The sequence below is a fragment of the Pelmatolapia mariae genome, linkage group LG1, assembly GCF_036321145.2.
Source record: "Pelmatolapia mariae isolate MD_Pm_ZW linkage group LG1, Pm_UMD_F_2, whole genome shotgun sequence".
NCBI classification, from domain to species: Eukaryota; Metazoa; Chordata; class Actinopteri; order Cichliformes; family Cichlidae; genus Pelmatolapia; species Pelmatolapia mariae.
Genome location: NC_086227.1, coordinates 24,813,481 through 24,836,477, shown reverse-complemented (window position 1 = coordinate 24,836,477; position 22,997 = coordinate 24,813,481). Strand labels below are relative to the sequence as shown.

The following is a 22,997-nucleotide window of genomic DNA, read 5'->3' as shown; positions in this document are numbered from 1 at the left end:
TGTATAATATGAGTGCAGCACCAGGAGCCCAGCAGTGTCATGTCTATGTCCTGGTAGCTCAAATATAGTGTTGGCTGAAGAGAGGAAAAAAATTCAGTGTGGAAATGAGGTCTGGTTTGAACGTGCAGCTTGACAAAGGTTTAAGAGCTAAGTCAGGTATGTTTAGCTGTCTTTTGACTAGTAGTTAAACATTTTATTAATCACACATGTCTGTAGTTTTGACTTCTTGCAGAAGGCTATAATGTTGTCACTAAACCATGATTAGTTCATGTTTTTAGAAACTCACTCTATACTGCCTAATAATTCACTTGCACAAATCATATACTGTGTATTTCAACAAATTCCAGCTTTTTGTTTAAACTATGTGATACTGAGCTAAATAAGTAAACCTAACACAGTGTTTTTATGGCTCCAGCATTCACATGGTATCATCGCAGGTGTGTGGCGTATATTCTTATACACATTTCCAAATTGTGTACTTGGTGTCTTTCATATTGACATCCAAAATAACAAGTTGTTGCAAAATGTAATTAATGATTGATGTCTTTTACACATTCACATTCCATCTTTTTTTTATCTTAACTTGATCATTTTTAGTCTTTCAATTGCAACAATGTTAAAATCATAACCTGTTTTGTCGATACAGTGTCATTTTACTTAAGTAACCTAAACAATCAAACACCCGCTTTGCATTTATAACCCATTTGAATTGTTCTAGTTTTGGTTGAGATGCAAATCTTTATTTTTTATACTGATTGATTGATATTTTCTGTTTTTTGAGACAGAGGCCTGATGGTGTGAACAGTCTGTAGATTTAAAGGCAGTTACAGTTTTTCTTCCAAATGACCTAAAATGTAATCATTTTCTTTTTCTCCCACTGCCATATACACTTTCATAGCCCATCCTTTTTATTATACTTTCACATTTCCTCTCGGCTTTTATCTGCAAGTATTGTCCTCTGTGGTCCATTGTTAAAAATCCTTCCATATGCTCAGCTCCATCGGAGCAGGTGGCAAACCACAGGTGGAACTTACACCTTCACTTGGACTGGCATCCATCCCATGAACCAAAAGAAGTTGGCTTGCTAACTGTGGGATTGGGGATGGGGGGTAGAGGATAGGATGGAAGAATGGAAGGTAGTATCTCTGACCTTTTAGTAGCCTTAAGGAAGGACAGATATCCTTTATTTTGTTAAACTCCTTTGTGAATAGATGAGAGCAATTACCTTATTTCCACTCTTTTGTATCGCTGGATTTTAAGAATGGATTAAAAATTGCTGTATAGCAGTTTCACTAATCACATTTTACCACGTTACAGATTTATTGGAGAAAAGGAATTAAGTGGGATCACAAATACAGGATGAGGGGGCTGTGTTTAAGGAACTAATACTGGCAGATAATAAAATTCTGTGATTTACTCCTCTGAAAACAAATTATAAAAAGCATTATGCCAATTCTCTGGGATATTGGTGACATTTAAGGCTACATTCACAGTTATAAACCTGGAACTTTTGCTAAATGCACGGGTATTAAATTCTATTACAGTTCTCATTTAATATTCTGTATTTCTAGTGATAGAAAAAAAGTGTTTTCAGTCCCAGCTGTGTTAGTACACACTGCCTTAGGCTAATCGTTATGTGTTGTACAAAAAAATAGAAATAGACTCAAAGGCCTCACAGAATGTGCTGGACACTTATCTTATATTTCATTCTATGCTCAAGTATGTATTTATTAAAAGAAATGAAATTGAAAAATAGATCTGGCAAAATAACATTTACACTATTTGAGTATCTTTTTTGCTTTTCTGAGTACTCGGGTATGTCAAAACAGTCCCCAGAACTCCGTCTTCTGTCCATGTCTCTCAGACACTAAGGGGTTTACTAGTTAGACGAACTTTAGCAAGGGAAGCATGTTGAGGGGGTGGAAGATGTGACAGGAATGCTAAGCTTCATAAATGGATAAAATAATCCCTGTATGGATGTGTTGACGATGTGCCCTGAATAAAAGAAGTGGTAGGGACAGGAATGGATGAGAAACAGCTCAGCTTCAGCACATTAATGACCTCCAGCATCTTGATGATAGCTAATATTCTCCAGCTGCCTCTCTCTTTCTTTTACTGAGATGTCATTTCTGCAAAGGCACAAAACACAGTAACAATAAGTCCAAAGTGGTTTTTTAGGCGTGCCATAATCTTTGCTGTACTTTAGGACATGGTTGCTATCTCTTGAGTAATTCTATTTGTTCCACTTTGAAGACTGTGCCTTTTCCTCGATTTTGGGAATACATGTTTGCCCTTGGTATATTGTCTGAGACTATTAGAAACCTATCATTATATTCCTCTAACTAAGTAGTATTTGTGATAATTCTCACAATCTTAAGAGATTGTACACTGAAAGTATTATTTCTTTTTTTTTTTTTTAAATGATAGCTTATCCAAAATATCAGAATTACCCCTGACAGACACATCCATTTGCACATGTGCTTTGTTTGATCCTGTGTGACAGTGAGACATACCAGTCTCTATGTAATGGCCTCATCGGTCTTGTTTACAGAAAAGTAATACTGTGCTGACATGCAGGCTGAATGAGTACGCACAATGCAGTGGCAGTCTGATTTTTCACACTGTCATTTAATAGGACAGGGCATCAGCATGGCATTTCATACAGGTTCTAGGGCTTAGAAATGTGTTATTCCGTACCACTGCTTTTACCTTTAACCTTGTCCTGCTTTATGTTTTTCGATAGCTCTTTAATTAATTTCCAACTGACTGTTGGACAGCAGAAAGAACAGCAGAGCATCTGGACCAACATCAATTCATTAATGATTTACTAACATTTTAACTGCAAACTTGAAGGCTTCTAAAAAGTGAGCTTTGATTAATTCATAACTCCATGACTGCAGTAGAAATCTCAATGTATTGACTATTATTTGTTTGTTGCTGATTTACTGATGTGCATGGGTATGCAGAACAAGAATCTGTTTTGTTTGTAATTTACTGAACCATCTTTCCCCCTTATGCCCTCATAACAGAAAAATCCACCTACGATGCCTCAGGCTCCTCACCTTTACCGAGCGACCCAGCAGTCACAGGCGTTCCTGCTCACCCATCAGCTGACCTGTCAGTGGCTGAGGAGGTGCCTTTCCCAGTTGTCCATTCAGACAGTCACTCAGACACTGATGCGGAGGGCTTATCGGGGCAGCCTGCTTTTTCTTCTGTCTTAACCATGATGGCAGGAACTGTCAAACATCCAGTGAGCCTTGATCGAAGTAGAACCTTGCCAACTATCACCAGGGATGAGATCCATACCACCCAATGGCCTTCACGTAATTCCAGCCAGGGCTCAGACATGTCCTCCTCATCGTCACATGTGGGAGCCAGCTCAGGTTTGACTTTTAGCATGTCTCAAAAACACACAACACCGCCTCAGACTGCTGGTTACACTGTATCCAGGCTGTCACATGTATTCTTCACAAACGGAAACAACATTGTGTCATTGTTTCCATCATCAACAGAGTTGACACCAATAATGTCTTCTCCATCTCCATCCACACTGTCTGTGCTTTCATCCTCCGTGCCTTCATTTTTCCTGTCACCTTCCACTGAGTGGATAGACAAAGCCCTTCAGACTGAAACAGCAGCGTTATCAGCAAGGTCTCAGGGTTGGTCAGACAGTTTAACATTCCCGCAGTCCACCACTCAGTCACTTGCTGACCTGCAATCTGTAAGACGGGAGAGACAAAGCAAAACAAGCAAACGGCCACACTCTTCAAGTGAACCCAGCATTGATAAAGGCAATAAAGTAACAACACATTCATCAGTGGACAGAATCTACCCAGTGAGTGAATTATACACTAGAATTGCAACACCCAAAGAAATCCAGACACCAGCAACCAGCACATATACACTATACTCTACTCCTAACTATAGTCAAAATCTTTTAAAAATTTTGTACAGGCCTACTCAAATGCAAAATCCAGGTATGAACTTTGTACCCGCCAATAATCTTGAAATGAATGCCTCATTTCCCTCCAAACTGGAGAGTCAAGCTGTTCAAAGGCAGCAGGGAGCTTCACAAAATCCCACATCAGCACCGCTGTCTACCCATCCTAAAGGCTACTCAATTTCTAGTTATATCACACAGTGGCTTCTAAACCAAAAGGCATACACGGAAAAGGAAGTTAAGACAGCAGGAGAAAGTCACACTTTTATTCACGAAGGTCATGCCGTCATGCCATCACTCAGCTCGCATGTTGGGACTCCCACTGTGTCACCAGTAATGGCGATCACACCAGGTGAATCATTTTTTACAGTTTCCTTGGAGACTCCACCAGGTAAAGTGACTCTCTCTGAAGCTGCAATCACCAAGCTAACAGGTAGCCACTCTGGCATGATGTCCTCAGAGCATGCTTCTAATCCTGGTGATTTACTGATCGCAGCGGGTCACAGCAGTTCCATAGTCCCTGCCACTGATGTAATTTACAACCAGGGAGAGATAACGGCAGCAGAGCTCAGATCTGTTTCCACTCATGCTCACCTGAATAACTCACTTTCACTCACACAGCTGAAACCTGATTCCACTACTCGTTCTATCCCCAGTTTGAGCACCAGAACAGGAACAACATCGTCTGCACTGGAGTCAGATTTGTTAAATTTGAGACCCAGAAATATTCAGGAATCTATAACTGGGTCTTCCAAGGGCATAACTCACTTGTACATAGATTACACAACCTCAAAAACTTTATTTTCTAGCAATAAGATAGAATCTCTTTCAGGATCTGCAAATGATATAATTTATAAAACCAGAAGCCATTCACACCTCAGTCAGCCTACATACAACCCAAACTATAATGATATAGATGAGCTATCTTCCAGAAGTGCGATATATTTTGCAAACCAACCCAAATCTATTTCATCACCGCAAATAATTCCCTCAGAAAGAGCTCTTCAAACAAGGCCTTTGCCTGATTTTTTCCATAAATTGTATACACTTAGTTTAACTTCTCAAAAATCTGAAGAGACAGTGGTGTCCTCTGATGAAACCTCTGCTCATATAAAATCAGAGGGAGTGACTGAGATCCACACAAGAGCAGAAAATAGTAAAGTATTGCAAGGTTCTCCTTTATTTAATGGAAACAATGAATCTTCTCTGATCAGTGATGCTATGTTTTACAAGAAAGAAACTCCATCAGTGTTCGCAACACGCTTCCCATCTCTCAGGACTAAAACAGATTTTTTCATGCTGACTAAAGGGTCTGCAGGTTCTGGAAAAATCTCTAGTGAAATCCCCTTTTTACCAGTAACAGCTGAACCTCTTATGAGAGTTTTTCACAGAGGCAATGTGACATTGGTGGGTCATAATGAACCGTCAGAAATGACCCTAACACAAACAATAAACTCTTTTTCTCACTCTCAGGGACCAATCACTAGTGTGAATAGCAATAAATCTAATTTTCACCTGGACAGAGAAACGAACATGCCCTCCGATGTTTCCCCTGCTGTAACTACTTCCTCCAGTGATGGACAAAACAGCATGGAGACATGGAGTGCTATTTTCAGCTTGGGCACAAAACTAATGGCACCATATACAGAGTGGAAAACCACCAAGCCTATGCCTCTTGAAAGCAGTGGCTTTAAATTAGAAAGCACATCTATAACCTTTGACAGGGTAAAATCTAATTTACCAACAGTTGGTCCCTCATTTCAAAATCCAAAGCTGGAAGATGGACAAGAGCGTAATGTGTACATGCTGAATTCTGCTGATTCAACAGCTGTTGCCAGTGATCCATATCCAGCTCATCCAACTGGTGACTATCCATCTTTTGCAACTTCCGACTATAAGGAATGGAGCTTGTCCCCAGCTAATTTTAGGTCATCTGTGGCTGTTAATGCACAGCAAGATGTTTTTTTGCCCCTGTCTCATATAACTACTGATTCTGCAGCATTTTCCCAAGCTGCTCATGTTGAATTGATATATAAGACCAGGAACAGCCCCTCGCTGACAGCTGTTCCCTCTCTTGAATCTGCATTTGATTCTGCTGTCACACTTTCAAATAGCCCTGTGCATAGTATCTCTGATACTGACAGCAACAGTAAGACAACTGATTCCATCCTGAAGACATCAACCTTCCCAGCTGACCTGATTTCATCCTTCCCTTCTTATCCATCATCATCATCATCATCATCATTTTCATTTTCATCGCCATCTTCATCCTCATACATAAGACCCACCACAAGAAAAGCAACCATGGATCAAGGCACTGCATCTTTAGCCGTCTCTCTAAATGTTGAGCAATCCTCATTTCCATCGTCATCACCAAGTTTGATCTCATTATTAGATTCTAATCGCTCACCGGTAGTGACTGAGACATTTGTTCTTACAGAGGCAGAGACGGATGAATTAACCGCTGGAACTTCCAAAACAGTTGGACTCACTTTCCCCAAAGAAAAAGAGGCTAGTTTAAGCCCCTCTCAATCAGTCAGAATTACCCATTCTGCTGGGCCTACCGAGAGGACAACTCAGGTATCACCTCTGACCCCTCGACAAGACACCACGACAGCCTCTGTTAAGCTTTCCACCACTACGGCTTCAACCACAAAAACTAAAAACTCCACCACTACCACGCCTTCCCTAAGCGTCACTACGCAGTCAACCACCACTACCACACCACAGGCCACGTTCGCGACCAGGAAAACCACAACCACCACAACCGTCAGGACTCAGTCCAACAGGAGAACATTCACACCACCTGTCCTAAGAACGAGCCCTCCCAGGGGGGTCACGGCTGTCTTCATCTCACCTTTCACTACTACCACAGAGACTCCACCACAACAGTGCAACATCACTGAGAGAATGTGGGTGAAAACAGGTAAACAGTACTTTTTGGAGAAGTCTTAGAGAAAAATAATATAATGATATGTTTTTTTTTAATTTATTGCTCTGACTTGTTTTGTCTGTTGCCTGTCCTGTCTTGTCCTTTTTGTCTGTCTCTTAGTTGTTTCCATCTATGTGAGGAGAAACAGGCTAGACAGCATTCAGAGGCAAAACCTGCGAAGGGGACTAAGTCAAGGCCTCAGGAAAGCTCTCAATGATACCTCTGCCCAAGCACAGGTCAGACTTTCACCAGTTATTGCTTATTGTGCTACAACATCTTTTTCATGTTTATAGATGGATAACATAACTTGATTTCTTCAAATATGGTTGAACAAATGTATTTTTTTACAGCTTCTCTTGAATTGCAACTTAAGTTAACACTTTCATTACGCGTTTATGGTCTCTTTTCTCTAGTTTAACAACCAGTTTAACAATAATAGAAAAACAATATTTTTTTTCTGGAAATTACGGTCCTATTTAGAGAAGAACAGAAGATAAAGTAGGGTATCTTCTAGGGTGCGGATACCTTGTGATTGTTTCATTGACACGGTTTTAATGTCTTATGAGCTTGCCATGAGCTCATGTGAGTCAAATTCCCTTTTTCAGAGGTTTGGTTTAAAAAAAAATAGCTCGAACCCTCAAGAACCTTAAAAAACTATTCAGCTTAGACAATAACTGAATAAATGAATAAATAAATACATTTTTAACACTGAAGAATCGTTTTCCGGTTGTGCACTCTCCAGAAAACCAGAGGTTTATAAGCATGTGTTACACACTCATACCGAGGACCTTCATGTAGGCTGTGTGAAAAGAAATGAAGACTAATATAGAAATTAGGTTGACTGAATGTGTCCCAGAAGGCACAGAGTGATGTCACATATTTGACTAAGTGTACCAAGATTAAAATAAGATGCACGTTAGGACTGTATCGGTGCTGTAGATATTTACAAGACACAACCTGAGTGTCTGCAGAACCTATCCATATTTCACACAATCATCTTTTTGTGTGTGGATAGGTTAGTTGTGAACCAGTCATAGTCCCTGCACTGCCAAAAGCCACCTTGTCCTTGCAGTAAGCCTCCAATACCTTCACTCAATGTGACTTAAGTGTGAGAAAAGCACCAAGTGAGGAACAGAAATGTTTAATTGTGAGGATCTACTAAAGACTTGCTCTTGTGATGATGTCAGTAAGATGGTAAACATATGAATATACGAATAAAGCACATGCAAACAATACATTTTGTTATAAAAACAGTCTTTTGAGGTCTGGAAGTGAATACAGAGAAATCTGTCTTCATAGCACTGTCACAGTCACAGTCATTGCTCCAGGAAATGTAAAGTGCACCTGTGTGTGTGTGTTTGTGTATGTGTAGCTCAATGAAATGCCTTATTGTGTTGTATTTCTCAATCTGGAAGTATCAAATATTTGAGTGAGCCTTGTGTATTTGTCCTGGCGATGTGAAGGTCAGCGCTCTCACATGTTCGCTCTCTGTAGTCTCTGAAGGTGTCTTGCTTCAGTGCACTCCTGTCACCCATTTCAGCATTGCCTGGTTTCCTTTTAGTAGCACTTCTTTCTCATCCAATGAGAGGCAAGCTGTTGGCTGGGGAAATTGCTTCTGTGTTTAATTATAGGTTATAAATGGTTGGGAGGAGAGTGATGTGCTGAGCTGATGCTAAAAAGATCATGAGAAATAGACTAAATGAACTGAACCTCAGGACTAAGACCATTAAAAAAATAATAGTGAACTGTTTCCGTGTCTTTCATGGAGTTAGGACTCTGCCACAACTTGAGAGTTTTTGAATGCCAATAGTGGGATCTGTTCGGTCTGCTGCAGTCTGTCACACTCTTTGAGACTGAGTTAGTGTGTGTGTGTTCGAAATGCAATCTCTTAATAACACCTTCACATGGGTGAAGCCCAAGAGGATGAAGTGATAATAAAGGGCTCTTTTCACAGAGCTCGTAACAAGGCTGAATTGTGAGGAAGCAGAGTGGTGACTCTCAGCTACAGAGACTAGGCTCTCAGTGTTTCGGCTAGTGGATCTCCTTGTCAGCACAGGCTTTCAGATGGGTTTAGATAACGGATTCGAATGGTTTCACCTCTCATACACGCACGCTAGATCTGCCATCATTCCCTTTTCCACTTTCACTGTACTCAGAGTTCATGAAGAAGTCAAACTCTTACTGACAAACACATACTGTATAAATTTTATTCTGTAATGAGACACAATTTCCCAAACACACAGATTTTGCATTTATATCCGTGAACGTATTGATTCCAGTCCTCTTGTGTTAGAGGTGCAGGAACATAAGCCTCTTTGTCCCAAACTCACCTATTTAACAGTCTCGCTCATGTCTCTCTTCTCAGCAGCCCCTCAGGCCCTCATGGTTCTCGCCACATATCTGTATTCCACGATCACTCCCTCCTCTTCCTGATGCTCTCATTAGTGACTTGGATAACAAGTGCATCTTCCGATTTACTGTGAATGATTTCATAGCATGTATGCAATTTCTATTTGAGTGATTTTTACTATATGGTAAGATTCATTCAAATAAATTTAAAAACCGTTCTAGTTTTTTTTTTACAGTAGAAATTTCAATTTGTTATAGCAGGAGAAGTAAAAGGTGTGGCTGTTTCTGAAAAATTGTTGTTCTTTGAGACCTTTAGAAACAATATTCCTCTGATTATATTTTTCCCCACAAGCGGCACACCAGTGACTTGGACATCTAGTCGTTGTCTGCAAGTGATTTTCATTCCGTACTAAGATGAATAAAAAGGCAAAAAAGCAGTGGCTATCTGAAAGGTCCTCTTGAGATGTCACTTTACTTTTTGTGGTTGCATTGTGGGTAATGATGCAAACTGGTATGCAGTGCTGCATATAACAGCTTTATGGTGACATTAGATTTACATCATCTTATAATAAAGTATCTTTTATTCTGATTTAGGAATATGAAAGGAACCACTCAGACCTTTAAGGAGGTTCTAAACGCAGACATTAATTTTGCTTAATTAATTTTATTCCTAGCCTGTAATATATTGTTTGGATGATTTTTTTCTCTACAATTTTACTTTGCTTTTTATATAGTTTTTTTGGTATTGGATATTTTTCATTTTGTAATGTATTTTTATGTATTTTTTATGACTACATTTAGTGGGTTAGCATATTTGCTTTCTTCTTCAGAAATCAGAATGTATTTTATCTTAATATACTGTATGTTTAAGTTTCATTAAAAGTGTAGAAGGGATCATTTTTCTTCATTAAGAATGGCTTCTTGACTGTCGCCCTTCCAGTGAGGTCATTTCTAATCAGGCTTTGGCAAACAGTAGATGAATCAAATAGATGGGCCAGATGCATCTCTCAGGTCCTGTGACAGATCTGGATTTTTGCCTTTTCCTTAAGGACATAACTTTCTGATATTGATATAGATATGCTCACAGGCCTGCCACTTCTTTGGTCATCTACTTGTCCAGTTTCCTCAACTTTTTAAGGAGACACTGCTGAGATATGTTGAGTTTTTGGCTAGTAGCTCTTTGGAAATCACTTTGTTGGTGCAAAAACAGAATTTTATTCCTGTCAAACTATGTAATATTTGGTAGTTTTTATAGATTTGTATTAGGAAACTAGAACAATTTGTGTTTTTGCGTGTGTGTGTGTGTGTGTGTGTGTGTGTGTGTGTGTGTGTGCGTGTGTGTGTGTGTGTGTGTGTGTGTGTGTGAGTGTGTGTGTGTGTGTGTGTGACAGTCTGTGGTTAGAGACACAATTTAAAATAGGTTATTTGCCAAGTTGTCGTTTTCTAGACAGAACACTGGTTCATCCCATCGTTTAGGTCACTTTTTTATTCTTGGATGATTCATAGGTATGTGTTAAGTAAAAAAGAAATCCTCTGAAAATTATTAGATATAATGACTGTACTAAAAATGGATGAAAAATCAGCCAATGTCTGAATAAATTTTGAAAGCCTGGAGAACTTTTGCTCAAGCCCATTTTAAAAGAAAATACAAGTTGGGCTCTAGGTATGGCTCAAAACTTTTTCATAACACAGCACATCATAGAAGACATGTTGAAAATACCTTCTTTAATCATGGATTTGTAGAGATAATCATTTTGTAATTAATGGTAAAATGTAAGCAATATGGCTTCTCAAAGACATCCAACTCTCTTTTTCTTTTTCTTTCTTAGGTGGAGACTGTATTTGGTTCTCCCAACATGACAGTGGCTTATCACGTGACTGGGGGGGATATAGTTTACCCTCCGTCTGTAGTGATGGAAGGCTTGGCATCCTATGGCCGTGATAAGCTGATTGCAGACCTGCGGCAGTACCTCCCCATGGTAACAGCCCTGCCCCTCCCGGTTGCATTATGGAGACCCAGCCCAGCCACAGGCTTCCAGCTGAAAACAGGTCAGCCAGTGCTCAGTCAGGTTGAAAAGAAAAAAATAAGTCTGCTTGAGACTTGCAGTTATATGTTCCTTCTTTGACTGTGCACTGGAAGGGTATGAAGTGTGAAAAGAAATTCTGTGATACCACATCAGAGAAGGAAATGGCAATATGGCATGTAGGTACTTATAAAATAAGCAGAAATAAGTCAAATTCTAAATGTTCCTAATATAGTTATATACTGTCAAAGATAGCAAAACACACTCTTACAGGCTTTTGAAGAATTCTTTGATTTTCAGAATGCAGTTTGTCAGTTTGTGTTGTTTTTATGTTGCAGTGCTACAGTTTGTGGGAGTAGGTGATGATCCTCGGTCCTGTCGCTTCTCTCAAATGATGGAACAGAGGCTTGAGAAGGTTTTTTCCGAAGCGCAGGCCAAAGTGCTTAATGCTAACAGCAGACTCTCTGTTCAGGTACTGCGGGGGAACCTTTGTGTTCTAGTCCTGGAATTGCGTAGGCGTCCTGCATGCTGTCAGGATAGATATTGATGATAAATAACTTAATTTTGTCCCCTGTTACACTTCAGTATCACCATGTGGTTTATGTGATGTGGCAGCCACAAACAGCTGCAAACTGTGTGCAGTTTGAGCAAAATTGTCCCTAAGCATATTGGGCTGTGCCTTTTTTTTAAGAACTACTTAATTATGCTGGAGAGGCATTGGTTATATTAATTTTAATGTGCTGCCACATTAAAGTGCATCCTATATTAAAACTAATTTGACGTTTATGCATGGATAAAGCTACTGTATTTTTGAATTCTTTTATTTATACATACATATTTCTCTGCTGTCGAGATTCTTGATGATATTTATCAATAAGGACAGTTACTGTTTCCGTGCCTCCCCTGTCATTTAGAAAAATATTTCTTAGAATTTGCAGATTACAGTATACAGTATAATCCTAAGCATTTTGCTCATATTACCCACACTTCTCTATGCCTTGTTCTTTTTCTGACCTCGACTTTTTTTGTGTTTTTCCTAGATGCTGAGTGTCTCTCAGGCAGCAGGATCCCCTGCTGTGTCACTGGTCTACACTGTAAAGAATGGGACTGGCTTTCTTAATGGCACTGCTGCCTCAAATCTCCTTGGTCAGCTGTCAGCTGAACTAGTGGGCTACTTCCTCTTCTATCCGCCACTTATCGTTGCTGAGCGTAAGTTGCAATTTGCATTCTTAAGTGAGTGTTAGTCATCAGTAATGCAACAGGCCCTACAAGAACAAACATCAGAGGTAGTTCTTGGGTTCTCCTGGGAATGATTTGTTCTCTAAATACAAAAGAGATTCCAGATTTTTCAGGTTGTGTCTCACAGGGCTTTCATGTTTGGCTCTAGTTGTTTGGACACTGAACCTTTAGTATTGATTAACTATGCTAGAAATCATGCCCTAGTTAATTTAATGCATTCTGAGCTTTTTGCATTCACATGGACTCAAAAAGCTTCTCTAGGCATTGGCAAAAATCATAAATTTCTTTGCTAAGCCTGACTGACATCCAGTTTTTCAGTAATTGGATGTTTTTGACTGTTCTTATGCTATTACAATCACAGTTGTTGTTGTTTTTTTTTTTTTTTTTTACATTTGAGTCATTTAAAGAAAGTTGATGAAAAGACACAACTAAGCCTCTGCCTTTCATCTCAGCCTCCTTTGAGGGCATACTCAGCATCCATCTGTGTTAGCATTGTACTTGGGATAAAATAAAGAGTGACAGGGAATCAGCAGGAGTCTAAACAGCAATCCCAGTAGCGTCCTATGGCAGCCTGTTACTATCCCTTGTATAACTGCTCAGTGGATGGAGATGTGGTTGACATGGACCTCAGATGCATGCAATATAATGAGACTTATTTTTATGGTACGTTATTAATCCCTAAAGGAGGGATTGTGTTGTTTTGCTTGACCCGGTTCACAGTAAATGTACAATAAAGGTTCAGCAACAGAACTACTCTGATACACACACGCACACACAAACAGGATTTTACCCAGAAATCGCCTGGAGATTTTTTGTGCTTCAGTCTATGTCTATCATCAGCAACACTTCACATTCTGGCTTCTGGATTTGTGCTTCCTTGATGCGCTGCAGTATGTGTAAACAAAAGCAATGGGACCTTCAGAATGTGTTAACCAGAAGAAGCAAGTCAGCAACAGCTAGATATAATCTATCATGTACCCTAAAGTCAACCTGTCATATTACATCGCACATTTTGCTTGAAACCCCTGCAGATAATAGCCAAATGCATAGGAAGAGGAAATGATCTTTCGTGTTCAGCAGTCGTACAGCGAGGCACTTTTTCAGTTTTTTCTCTCGTCCTTGTCGGAGTTACGTTTTGATCATTACAAGTTCATACAAAAGGTGTGTTTCCTAACCTGAAGGCATCCTGTGCAGACACTGAGAGCAGTGATGTCCTACTCATGCTTTACCTGTAGCATTATTATCTTAAAGATTATATGTGCAAAATGGGCCTTAGATTCTTGCATTATGTAATCCAGTGTAAGCAAACCTGTTATCTAGCTCAAACAGGTCTGGAGAGATTCTATTTAAAGACTCACTGGGTCAAGCAGACTTCAGGAATACAGAGGAAGCCACGGGACAAGCTGTGGATTTAAAGAGGCTGATGTGTGGAAACTGCACCTCTGGTTAGCTTTCTATTCAAGCAGAAATAAGACTCCCCAGCTTGATTGCAATAGTTTCTAACCAGGTTCAGTGCTTGAATATTTCTAGACTGTGGTCAGTTTGAGAAATTGTTAATCATTGGACTTGGACATGGTCATGGTCAGGATCACACCAGAGCTGATACTTTATATAGGACTATAGGCTTCCTTGCAATAACCTCTGCCTGAATTCAGTCTTAGTTACATTTTATTTGAACTTTTAGTCTTCTTCATGTTCTGCTGTTTCTAAGGACATTGTGGGAAGAGACCAAACAGATTTTCTAACCTTTAGACTCAACTTGTTTGGATCTTAGAAGGATTCAGAACTGAGTGTTAATGTTTGTCAAATAATGGTAATAATGTTTTCCATTCACATCACCAATAGGAACTCTCTGTTGGTTATTTTTTTTAGTTTTTTACCATGTCTTTTTAAAAATATATAATATCTAGAGTGTCACCAGTGTTGTACTCATGTTAGCCTAATCAAGAAACTACTTCCTATGTATTGGGAAGGAGAAAAGCCTCTAAAACGGAATTTTAAGAAGTAAGATGGTCCAAAGGTTGTGCTGCTGAGACAAAACAAAGGGGGTACTACCTCTAACAGTTAAAAATACTAAATGAAGCTCTTATGTTCCAAAAGCATCTACGTGCCTGTCTAGAAAGAGCAGTTTCCCTGCTCATAGCCTGGTGTGTCCTGGGCAGAAGAAAGAAAACAATGTAAGATTAAATATTTTACGTTTGGTTTGCGTCTTCCAATCTGACAAATCTGGGATCTGACCTAAGTGCCTCTGAGGATAAATAGCAGTCTTGGGTTTCACATTGTTGAAATCAAGATAGATAGGATTTCCAGTAGTGAGCATTAAACTAAAAACCACTTTGTGTTGAGCCTGAATTAAGTTAGAAAATCAAGTTGCCTACAGGCATATTGTTTCAGTTGCTGAGCACAGAAAGAGAGGAAGGCAATCTTGGTAAAAAGAAGAGACAGAGGGAGCAGATACTGACATGGAGGAAAATGCCAGAGAGACAGTGGGGTTAAAGACAGAAGTGTGTAACAGCGATTTTGTTTGTTTTGTAGCCTCACAGTTAGTGATATTACACTGCTCACAGGAGGTGCAAGCATATGCTAGCAGCGGCTGCCTCCTCACTTCAAAGCCAATTATTGCAGTAAATAATTAACTGTGGGGGATTCTCATGCCACCTTAGGCTCTGCTCTGACAGCAAAGGCCCGCGATCTCATACGTTCCAATGTGCAGTCTGGACTGCTGAGTTCAGCTCTTTTACACCCCCTGATTTGCAACAACCTTTCTCAAATGTAATGACTGAAGCTATTTGGAAATGTTACCATTTTAGACTAGATCATTTAACTTTTCAACATGTGAAGGTACAAAGTAGGGAAAATTAATAATAGCTTTTGCTGGAGAACATTTGGGATTTTCAACGTTTTCATCAGAAAACAGCAGAGGTTCACGCAAAAGCTTGCTAAACCTTGCTGATTAATAGTTCAAATGACTGAAGCTTATAGACAGCACTGAACTGATTTTGCTGACAGCCTTTCAGCCCTATCCATTATTGTTGCTAAAGCCCTTACTATTCCTCTCACCCTTCTCCCCCACCCGTCTCTCCTGTCATGCCTGAGTGTACAGTTCTGTGAGTGTGCTTTCACAGACCACTGATACAGCATTCCCCAAAATACTGCACCAGTCTCTAGCACAACAGCTTAATCAGGCAGGAAATAGATGTAAGAGAACACAGAGACAACCAGAGCTCAGACTGCTTAAAGCTTCCCTTGCTTCTGTATTTGTCTGACATTCAGTGATAATGAGGCTTTAAAGTGAGATATCAACACACAAAATGTGCCAAACCTTCAACGGCTTACTGTACATTTTTCTTGAAAGGTTTCAAAAGTGTTGGTATGTTCGGCTCAAATTAACACCACCAAAATGATATATTCACACTTGCATCAATAAATGTGATGGGCTTTTTTTTGCATTGTTGATTATATTCAGGTCATATACAATTGTGCAACAGAGCATTCATCGTAAAATCTCAGCGTGCAAAGGCAAATGTAGGCTACACTACTGTGTGGAAATCATATATTGGTATTAACTTTGCTTTCAACTTTTTTGTTGTCGTTACAGCAATGGAATATCACAATCTGAACACTTCAATAGCAACCAGAGACTTCTGGGTTGTTACAGGTAGGGATATCATTGCTTACTGACTGTTAAAATCAGAGCTAATTGGGAAGCCCGTTGTTTATAATATTGAAAAATTGATTTTGATAATGCTTTGTTCTTGCTTTGTGAGTGGATTATTTACTTATGAATCGCCATTTACTTATGACCGGTATTCAAATGCAACCGATTCCCAGTCCTCCAACGACTTCCTGGAACATTCTACTTCTGCAGTTTTGAAAATATTCATGGGAACTTTAAGAAATGAACTGATGAACTGTCTCATTCCAGAGGAGAAATAAAATACAAAATGAGTCCTAGTAAATGCTTTCTCCGTGGGTGTTTTTAAATTACTAAATTGGCTGAGGAGCAATACACTGATCAGCCTCAGAATTAAAACAACCTGCTTAATGTTGTGCAGATTTTCACTATAGTGCTAAAACAGCTGTTACTGTATCTGTTGGGATGTGGGCATGCCACGTATGGTGTTTAGCAACAGATCCTTTGTGCTCTGTGGGTTGCTGTGGGTGGGGCATCCATTAATTGGGGGTAATTCCAGTACGTTCCGCAGACGCTCTATCTGATTGGGATTTAGGAGAGTTTGGAGGCTCTGACAATGCACATATTGTTGATTTTCTAAAACCTTTCCTGATCAGGTATATCAGTGTGCAAGGGTGTAATGTTCTGCTTGGAGGGAGGGAGCAGAACCCTGGTTGTCCGAGCAGAACATTTCATTATAATGAGACGGTCAATAGTATTTGCGACAGCTGTCAGGGGTTTTAATGTTGTGGCTCATTGGTTGTTGTATATCTCTAAGTTGTCAAACTGAACGAGTCTTTCAGATCACAATCTGTTGCTCTACACCTACTCCAGTGACACTTTGAATCAGTTGAAAGTCAGCCCCACACTGAAGATGAGATCCAACCAGAATTATAGCTTTTCTGCTTTTTCCTATTTATAATAAGGTTCTGAATGTCTCATAAGTTCATATCAGAATTAACAGTGCTTTGGCAACACTTTAACTGAGTATGGTCATGCCAATAATGAAAGCTGAATTGAATTCCGAAGCAAGCTACAGTATATTACAACCCGCACACACACAGACACACACATTTCTAACTGTGCCTCTGTCTTTTCTTTTGTACTCCTTTCTGCCCTTGCCAACCATGTATTTTTTTCTCTTCACAACAATCTGGCCATCCTCTTTATTTCAACTACATTTGCAGTGATCCAGGATGTGGATAATGCCAGCCTGGAGGGACAGTACCAAAGCTTCGCCAGTCTAATGGAACAGCGCCTGGCAGAGTTGTTTGTGTTGGCGGGCCAGCAGGGCACTCGTTTTAGACGAGCAACGACTGTAGGCAGCTACACTGTCCAGGTAAGAAACTGGCACTGCAGCCTGTAGGGAATGCCAGTCATCTAAGATTCTTATTCTGATGTTTTGCCTGACTGCCTTGGCATGTCAGAAGTCAGATTAGTCAAATTTGTTTCGTGGGCTTTTTTCTCCCAACAGTATGAATATTTCATAAGATGTACACTTTGATACGCACTTCTGCACACGCTTGCACGATTATTTGTGGTCAACCCCTGATAATTAGGTAGCTTCTCAGCTCATCATGTGGTAATTGCTCATCAAAACAAGTCAGAGGTTGAATATTTTACCCAACAAGTCCTTTCTTTTTTCATGCAGTTTTTCATCTTAAGAAACTCTCCTAAATGCATGATTTTATTTTTGTTGTATTTTGTGAAATTTAAGTTGGTACACAAGACATTGTAACAGCCGTTGAATAGGTTTATGCTGATTGTACAGCAGTTCACACACACACACATCCCTTTTCATACCCAATCAGATGGTGAGCATCCGCCGGATCTCAGGGTTGAAGAATCCGGCCGAGATGACCTACTATGTCCAACACAATGGCATTCCTTTATTGGGCACATCAGCTGCCAAGGTCCTGAACACAGTGGATTCTCAGACTATGGCGCTCACCCTGGGCTACTTTGTCCAGGTGCAAGCAGAACGTAAGCAAAGCATCCTTCTAGCATTTGACAGCTAGGAAAAGTGACACAAACACAGAGACAGGCGAACCAAAACACATGATTCATGCCGAGTTTGGAAAAGAAAAGCTGGTGTTGTGGTGAGAGACATAGAAGAAAAGGTTGAGAAAGCTCTTTGCTGTCTAATCTCTCTGAAATGCTCCCAGCGGGACATTGTTTGTTTGGGCTACAGTGCAGCTTGCTGCTAAGAGAAGAGACAAGGGGGGAAAAAGGGTGAGACAGAGTTTGTGGGTGGCAGGGGTGGGAGGGGGCATGCAGCATTCTCCTATGCATTGGATTGTCGCCTGCAATAGCTGAATGAGGCGCAGTGTATGTCAGCTTGAGCTGTATGCAGTGCTGCAGTGTAATGAATGATTCTTCATGTTTTGTCAATACAACATGCTGAGGACTTCATTATATTTTAATGAGCAAATCAAAGGACAAATGGTTATCATTTAGAGCCTACTGGATGTCATAAAGTAATGACAGGTAAAAAAAAACAAACAAAGAAACAACAAAAAAAATCAACAACTTATTTAAATTTTTTTCAGCTGTCGTCAAGAACCCTCCTAATAACCTTTGGATAATCGCTGCTGTTTTGGCCCCGATCTCCGTAGTAACACTCATTATTATCATCATCACAGCTGTGCTGTGCAGGAAGAATAAGAATGACTTCAAAGCTGATGCCATCGGTAACCTTAACCCTCGAGCTAAGGTATTTATCTTATTCATGTACTGAGCTATATTTTGGTAATCAATTCATTGTTTAAATATATTTTCAAGCTTCGTGACCATTTGCTGCTTTTCTTAATTTGAAGGTTTGGATTCTTGGCTAGACAAAGACGTGAAGACCTTGAGTTCAGGGATTTTTTTTCCTGATAGATGCAACATTAAGAGATGTACTGTCTGTCACTTTATTTAGCAGCTACAGACTACAGATTGTGTGATGTCTGCCATCTGTCATTGCGTGATCAGGGTCAGTGATGCTGGGATATGTTAGCGACTTTTTGTTTGTTATTCTTTCGGATTTTGTGTTTTCTGTATTTTATTCCACAGTATCTGCGTTATCCCATTTCAGTGCCCTCTTTTAACGCATTAGCAGAATCCTAGTCAATTCTGAACACAAACCCAAATCACACATATAATGTTTAAAACATTTTCTCTGGCTTTTAGATGGCGTACCGGAGAGATGTGGGCTATTATCACCAGGTATCTATTTCTCTGTATTCCTTCTCATTACTGATCTGTGTTTTCATTTTCAAGGCTCAGCTGTGCCAGCAGTGGGATTTGAATGGGATTTTGGGCAGACAGCAGCTATTATATATTGTAATAAATCCTGCTGTGCTGATGGAAACTAAGGATACAGCAGGAATTCTGACTATCAAACCTGCAACAATGAGATTTCCCTAGATAAAAGAATGGCATTGCCTGTACTTGTTACAGTATAGCAGTCACCACATGACAAATCTGAAAGACTAAGGCTTGCAAAGAATGGTTTACCAGCAGAATGAGCGCTTTTGTTTGTGTGTATGCTCACAATTGCTTAGTTTGTGTAGAGAAAATGGAAAAGTGGTTTAGTTATTGCTCCATTCAGAGTTTCTGTAATTACCTAATATCTCCAGCTGCATGCGTGTCATTTTTGGACTCAGTGGTTTACTGACATAAATCACTGTAGATACATGAAGATGCAAAGTATAACTCAGCGTATCCCATTGTCTTATTTATGAACTTTCATTAGTGAGAAACAAATAAAATCTTCAGTATTAGACTGCAAAAGCAACTTCAGCGCTGCTTTCAGAGCGCCAATTGTACACATAGGTCTTGCAAAGTCTTATGATGTAAAAAAACCCCACCATACCAGCTAAATTCTATAAAATATGAAATACTCAATGTTATGAAAAATCTTTAGTGAAAGAATATCCAATTCCTTCTAATAAGTAATGTAAAAACCCTCAGTTGCTCAAAGATAGCTTCAAATAGGTAAAATTTAAATGAGTCTCTTCTTGTGCTAGCTCTTCTACATTACTCAGCGTCAGCCAGCCAACTCGTTTCATCACACACCCTTGTTAGAGTTTTCTCTTTTGAAACCAGCAACAGTAGTGGTTTCAGTTAGTGAGAAGACAGGATTCAGTGAAAATCGTTTCTGTGTGTGTGTATGTGTGTGTGTGTGTGTGTGTGTGTGTGTGTGTGTGTGTGTGTGCGCTCTATCAGCAGAGAGAGGATGAATGTTCACAGGAGTGTCACACTTTGTGATTTTGCAGCATGTCTCGGTTACTTGGAGGCAATGATGTGTGTCTGACAATTTATGACACTGTGATGGGAGCGGTCCTAAATATTTTAACGTATGTGTATGTATTAGTGAGTGGGTCTGAAGTATTTTGGCTACTACTGTTTTTTTTTTTTTTTTTTTTTTTTTTTTTTAGCATATTGGCTTCAAGTGTTAGGTAGAAGCCTGTACCTTTCCTCGCTTGTCCTCAAATATTTTTTTAATATATAACTTTATTGCTGTATTTCTGTGAAAGTCTGCAAATCCCATTTTTGTCACCGCCCACTGCAAGTCATTTATTTGACAAGAATTTGGAAGAACATGAAAAAGGGCCTCAGTTAAATCTGTGCTTATCTTTTTTAAAGGCGCAGCGGTGCAGTAATCCCCACTTCTTTTTCCTAAATCCTTTGGACATCAAAATATTCACTGTGTATTTTAGCTATACTGAGATATTTGTAACACTCGTTCTGGGCAGTATAGTTCTGTGTTGCTTGAAATGGTTACTTTTTTTGACAAGAGGTATGTGATAAATAAATCACTCTCACTTCAGCTATACTTTTTGTCACTCTGCATTTTCACCCAACTTGTCTATCAGCCAGTCCAAGGTTTTGACTATGCCAAACAGCACCTTGGCCAACAAGGAGGAGATGAGGAAACACTGCCTGTCAGTCAGGATACCTTAGTGATGTCTCTACAAATACGGGACACACCACTTTCACTAGAAAAGGCTCTGCAACAAGATGGAACTGCCAACAAGAAAAGTCTCACCACTGACAAACACAAAAGGTATCACTCACTCTAAATGTTTTTTACCTACGTGACTTGTATTGATCTGGGGTTAAAAAATGCCTAATGTTACTCAGATGATAGCAATGATTATATGTTCATTAGTTAACATTTAACTTAGGTGTTTGTTTGTCTACAGATTTTGTGTGTGTGAGTGTGCAAATAGTCTAAACAAACCCCCCAAAATACTTGAAAACTTGCCTGTGACATGTTAATTAAAAATTGTGTCATAATTTTTTCAGAGAGTAGTGCAAGCACAATAAGCAGAAATGGACCATGCAAACTGAAGTATTTTGGCAGTTAGACTGATTAGAAGTGACATCATAAAGCAGAGTCCCAGATGACAGTAGGAGATAGTGACAGGACCCCCTGGAGCCTAGAAGCTGGTGGTGGAGCAGAGTAAGCAGATGGCTGATGGAGATTTTGAATGAGACGTCTTGGACATTACAAATGAGGTGGAGATGGAGAGGAAGAGAAGGGATGCATGATGATTTTCAAGGCAGGATTTAAAGAACAAGGAGTGGGAGCTGATTGGCTTAGAGAAAGCAAACAGAAACAAAACATAAAATTAGACCTGAGGGAATAGCACAGCTCTGTTTATCACAGCCGTCTTGAACCTTGTATTCCTTTAACTATCAGTAGTAATGACTTAATGAGCTCCTTTACAAATAAAGTTCTGACCAGAAAGAAAAGAAAAAAAACCTAGCCTCCATACAGAGCTGGCAGATGTATGATCAAGTAGAGCAGCTTTAGAAACTGCTGATCTTTATTCAGTTTGTTTTTCTTCGCATTAGCTTTGAGAATAACTACTATGACACTAGACATTAAAGGAAATGCATTGTGCTGGTTTCAGTCACGCTTATCCAATAAATCCTTATTTGTTCATATAACTAATGAGTCTTCCTCACACACAGATGATCATGGAGATCCACAGGGTTCTGTGCTAGGCCTGATGCTTTTCACAAAAGAATAAAAAGTAAAATAAATAAAGGTTTTACAGGCCATGTAGCTTTAGCTATCATCTGTTAGTAATTTAAACCAAGAACTCTGAGGACATAAATCATCATCCGATATGATGATGGTGCTGAGGAAAGGTCACATCATATAAGGTTAAAACAAAGCTACAACTTACATTTTCAGGCTTTGCTCAACCTCCCAGCTGTCTGAGTTGTATACTTCAGTCAGCATGCTGATGTTTTCTAAAGCAGGGGTATCAAACTCAATTTCACTAGGGCCAGACTGGGAAATGAGAGCACTAACATGGTTTTATTTAATCAAAAATAATAAAAAATATCCTGAATTATATTGTTGTTGATGTCCCGTAGAGCTTTCTTATACATAAATTGTTCCACAGAAAGCCCCTAAAACGTCCACATGTTGCCTAACCATCATACTGTTTAGTCAAACAAACTACATTCTGGTGTGAGTCACTTAATAAGGAAGAGACATCCTGATAAAAGCAAAATAATTTAACCTTTTTTTTGTGCACATATTTCTACAAGTGTAGTATTGTCTTTTTCACAGACCTCGACATGACAGCTCAGTAGCTGCGTGTGAGTATCCTCCACTAAATGGCTTGTATCTTCTATTATGAAGCTTGCCTTTACAGCTCCATCACTTTGGGATTTGGCTTGTAAAATCACATTTTTGTAGCTGCCTGCCTCTTTTTAGGCAGTGACTTTTTGAAGCCTCTATACCCTCTACATGGCTCTGTAACTTTGCTGGCATGTGGTTTCAAAATGACAATAGAAGTATATGAGATTGTTTCTTGGGAAATGGATGCACATGGT

The 22,997-nt window shown here is 39.5% G+C and overlaps 1 protein-coding gene across 3 annotated transcripts in view; it reads left to right on the top strand.

The window, feature by feature from the left end:
• Positions 1-22,997, top strand: part of kiaa1549lb (KIAA1549-like b) — a 62,343-nt gene that overhangs the window by 25,307 nt on the left and 14,039 nt on the right. For 2 of the 3 annotated variants that reach the window (XM_063476988.1, XM_063476978.1), the window contains exons 1-11: positions 5,071-6,866; positions 6,993-7,108; positions 11,051-11,270; positions 11,584-11,717; positions 12,286-12,454; positions 16,083-16,142; positions 17,345-17,496; positions 17,969-18,140; positions 18,707-18,870; positions 19,329-19,364; positions 21,017-21,207. In XM_063476988.1, the coding sequence (XP_063333058.1) occupies positions 5,162-6,866; positions 6,993-7,108; positions 11,051-11,270; positions 11,584-11,717; positions 12,286-12,454; positions 16,083-16,142; positions 17,345-17,496; positions 17,969-18,140; positions 18,707-18,870; positions 19,329-19,364; positions 21,017-21,207 (3,119 nt within the window). In that variant the 5' untranslated portion in view covers positions 5,071-5,161. Of the gene's footprint in view, positions 1-3,029; positions 3,384-5,070; positions 6,867-6,992; positions 7,109-11,050; positions 11,271-11,583; positions 11,718-12,285; positions 12,455-16,082; positions 16,143-17,344; positions 17,497-17,968; positions 18,141-18,706; positions 18,871-19,328; positions 19,365-21,016; positions 21,208-22,997 lie in introns of those variants that run through there. The other variant, XM_063476999.1, reaches the window with a different exon arrangement.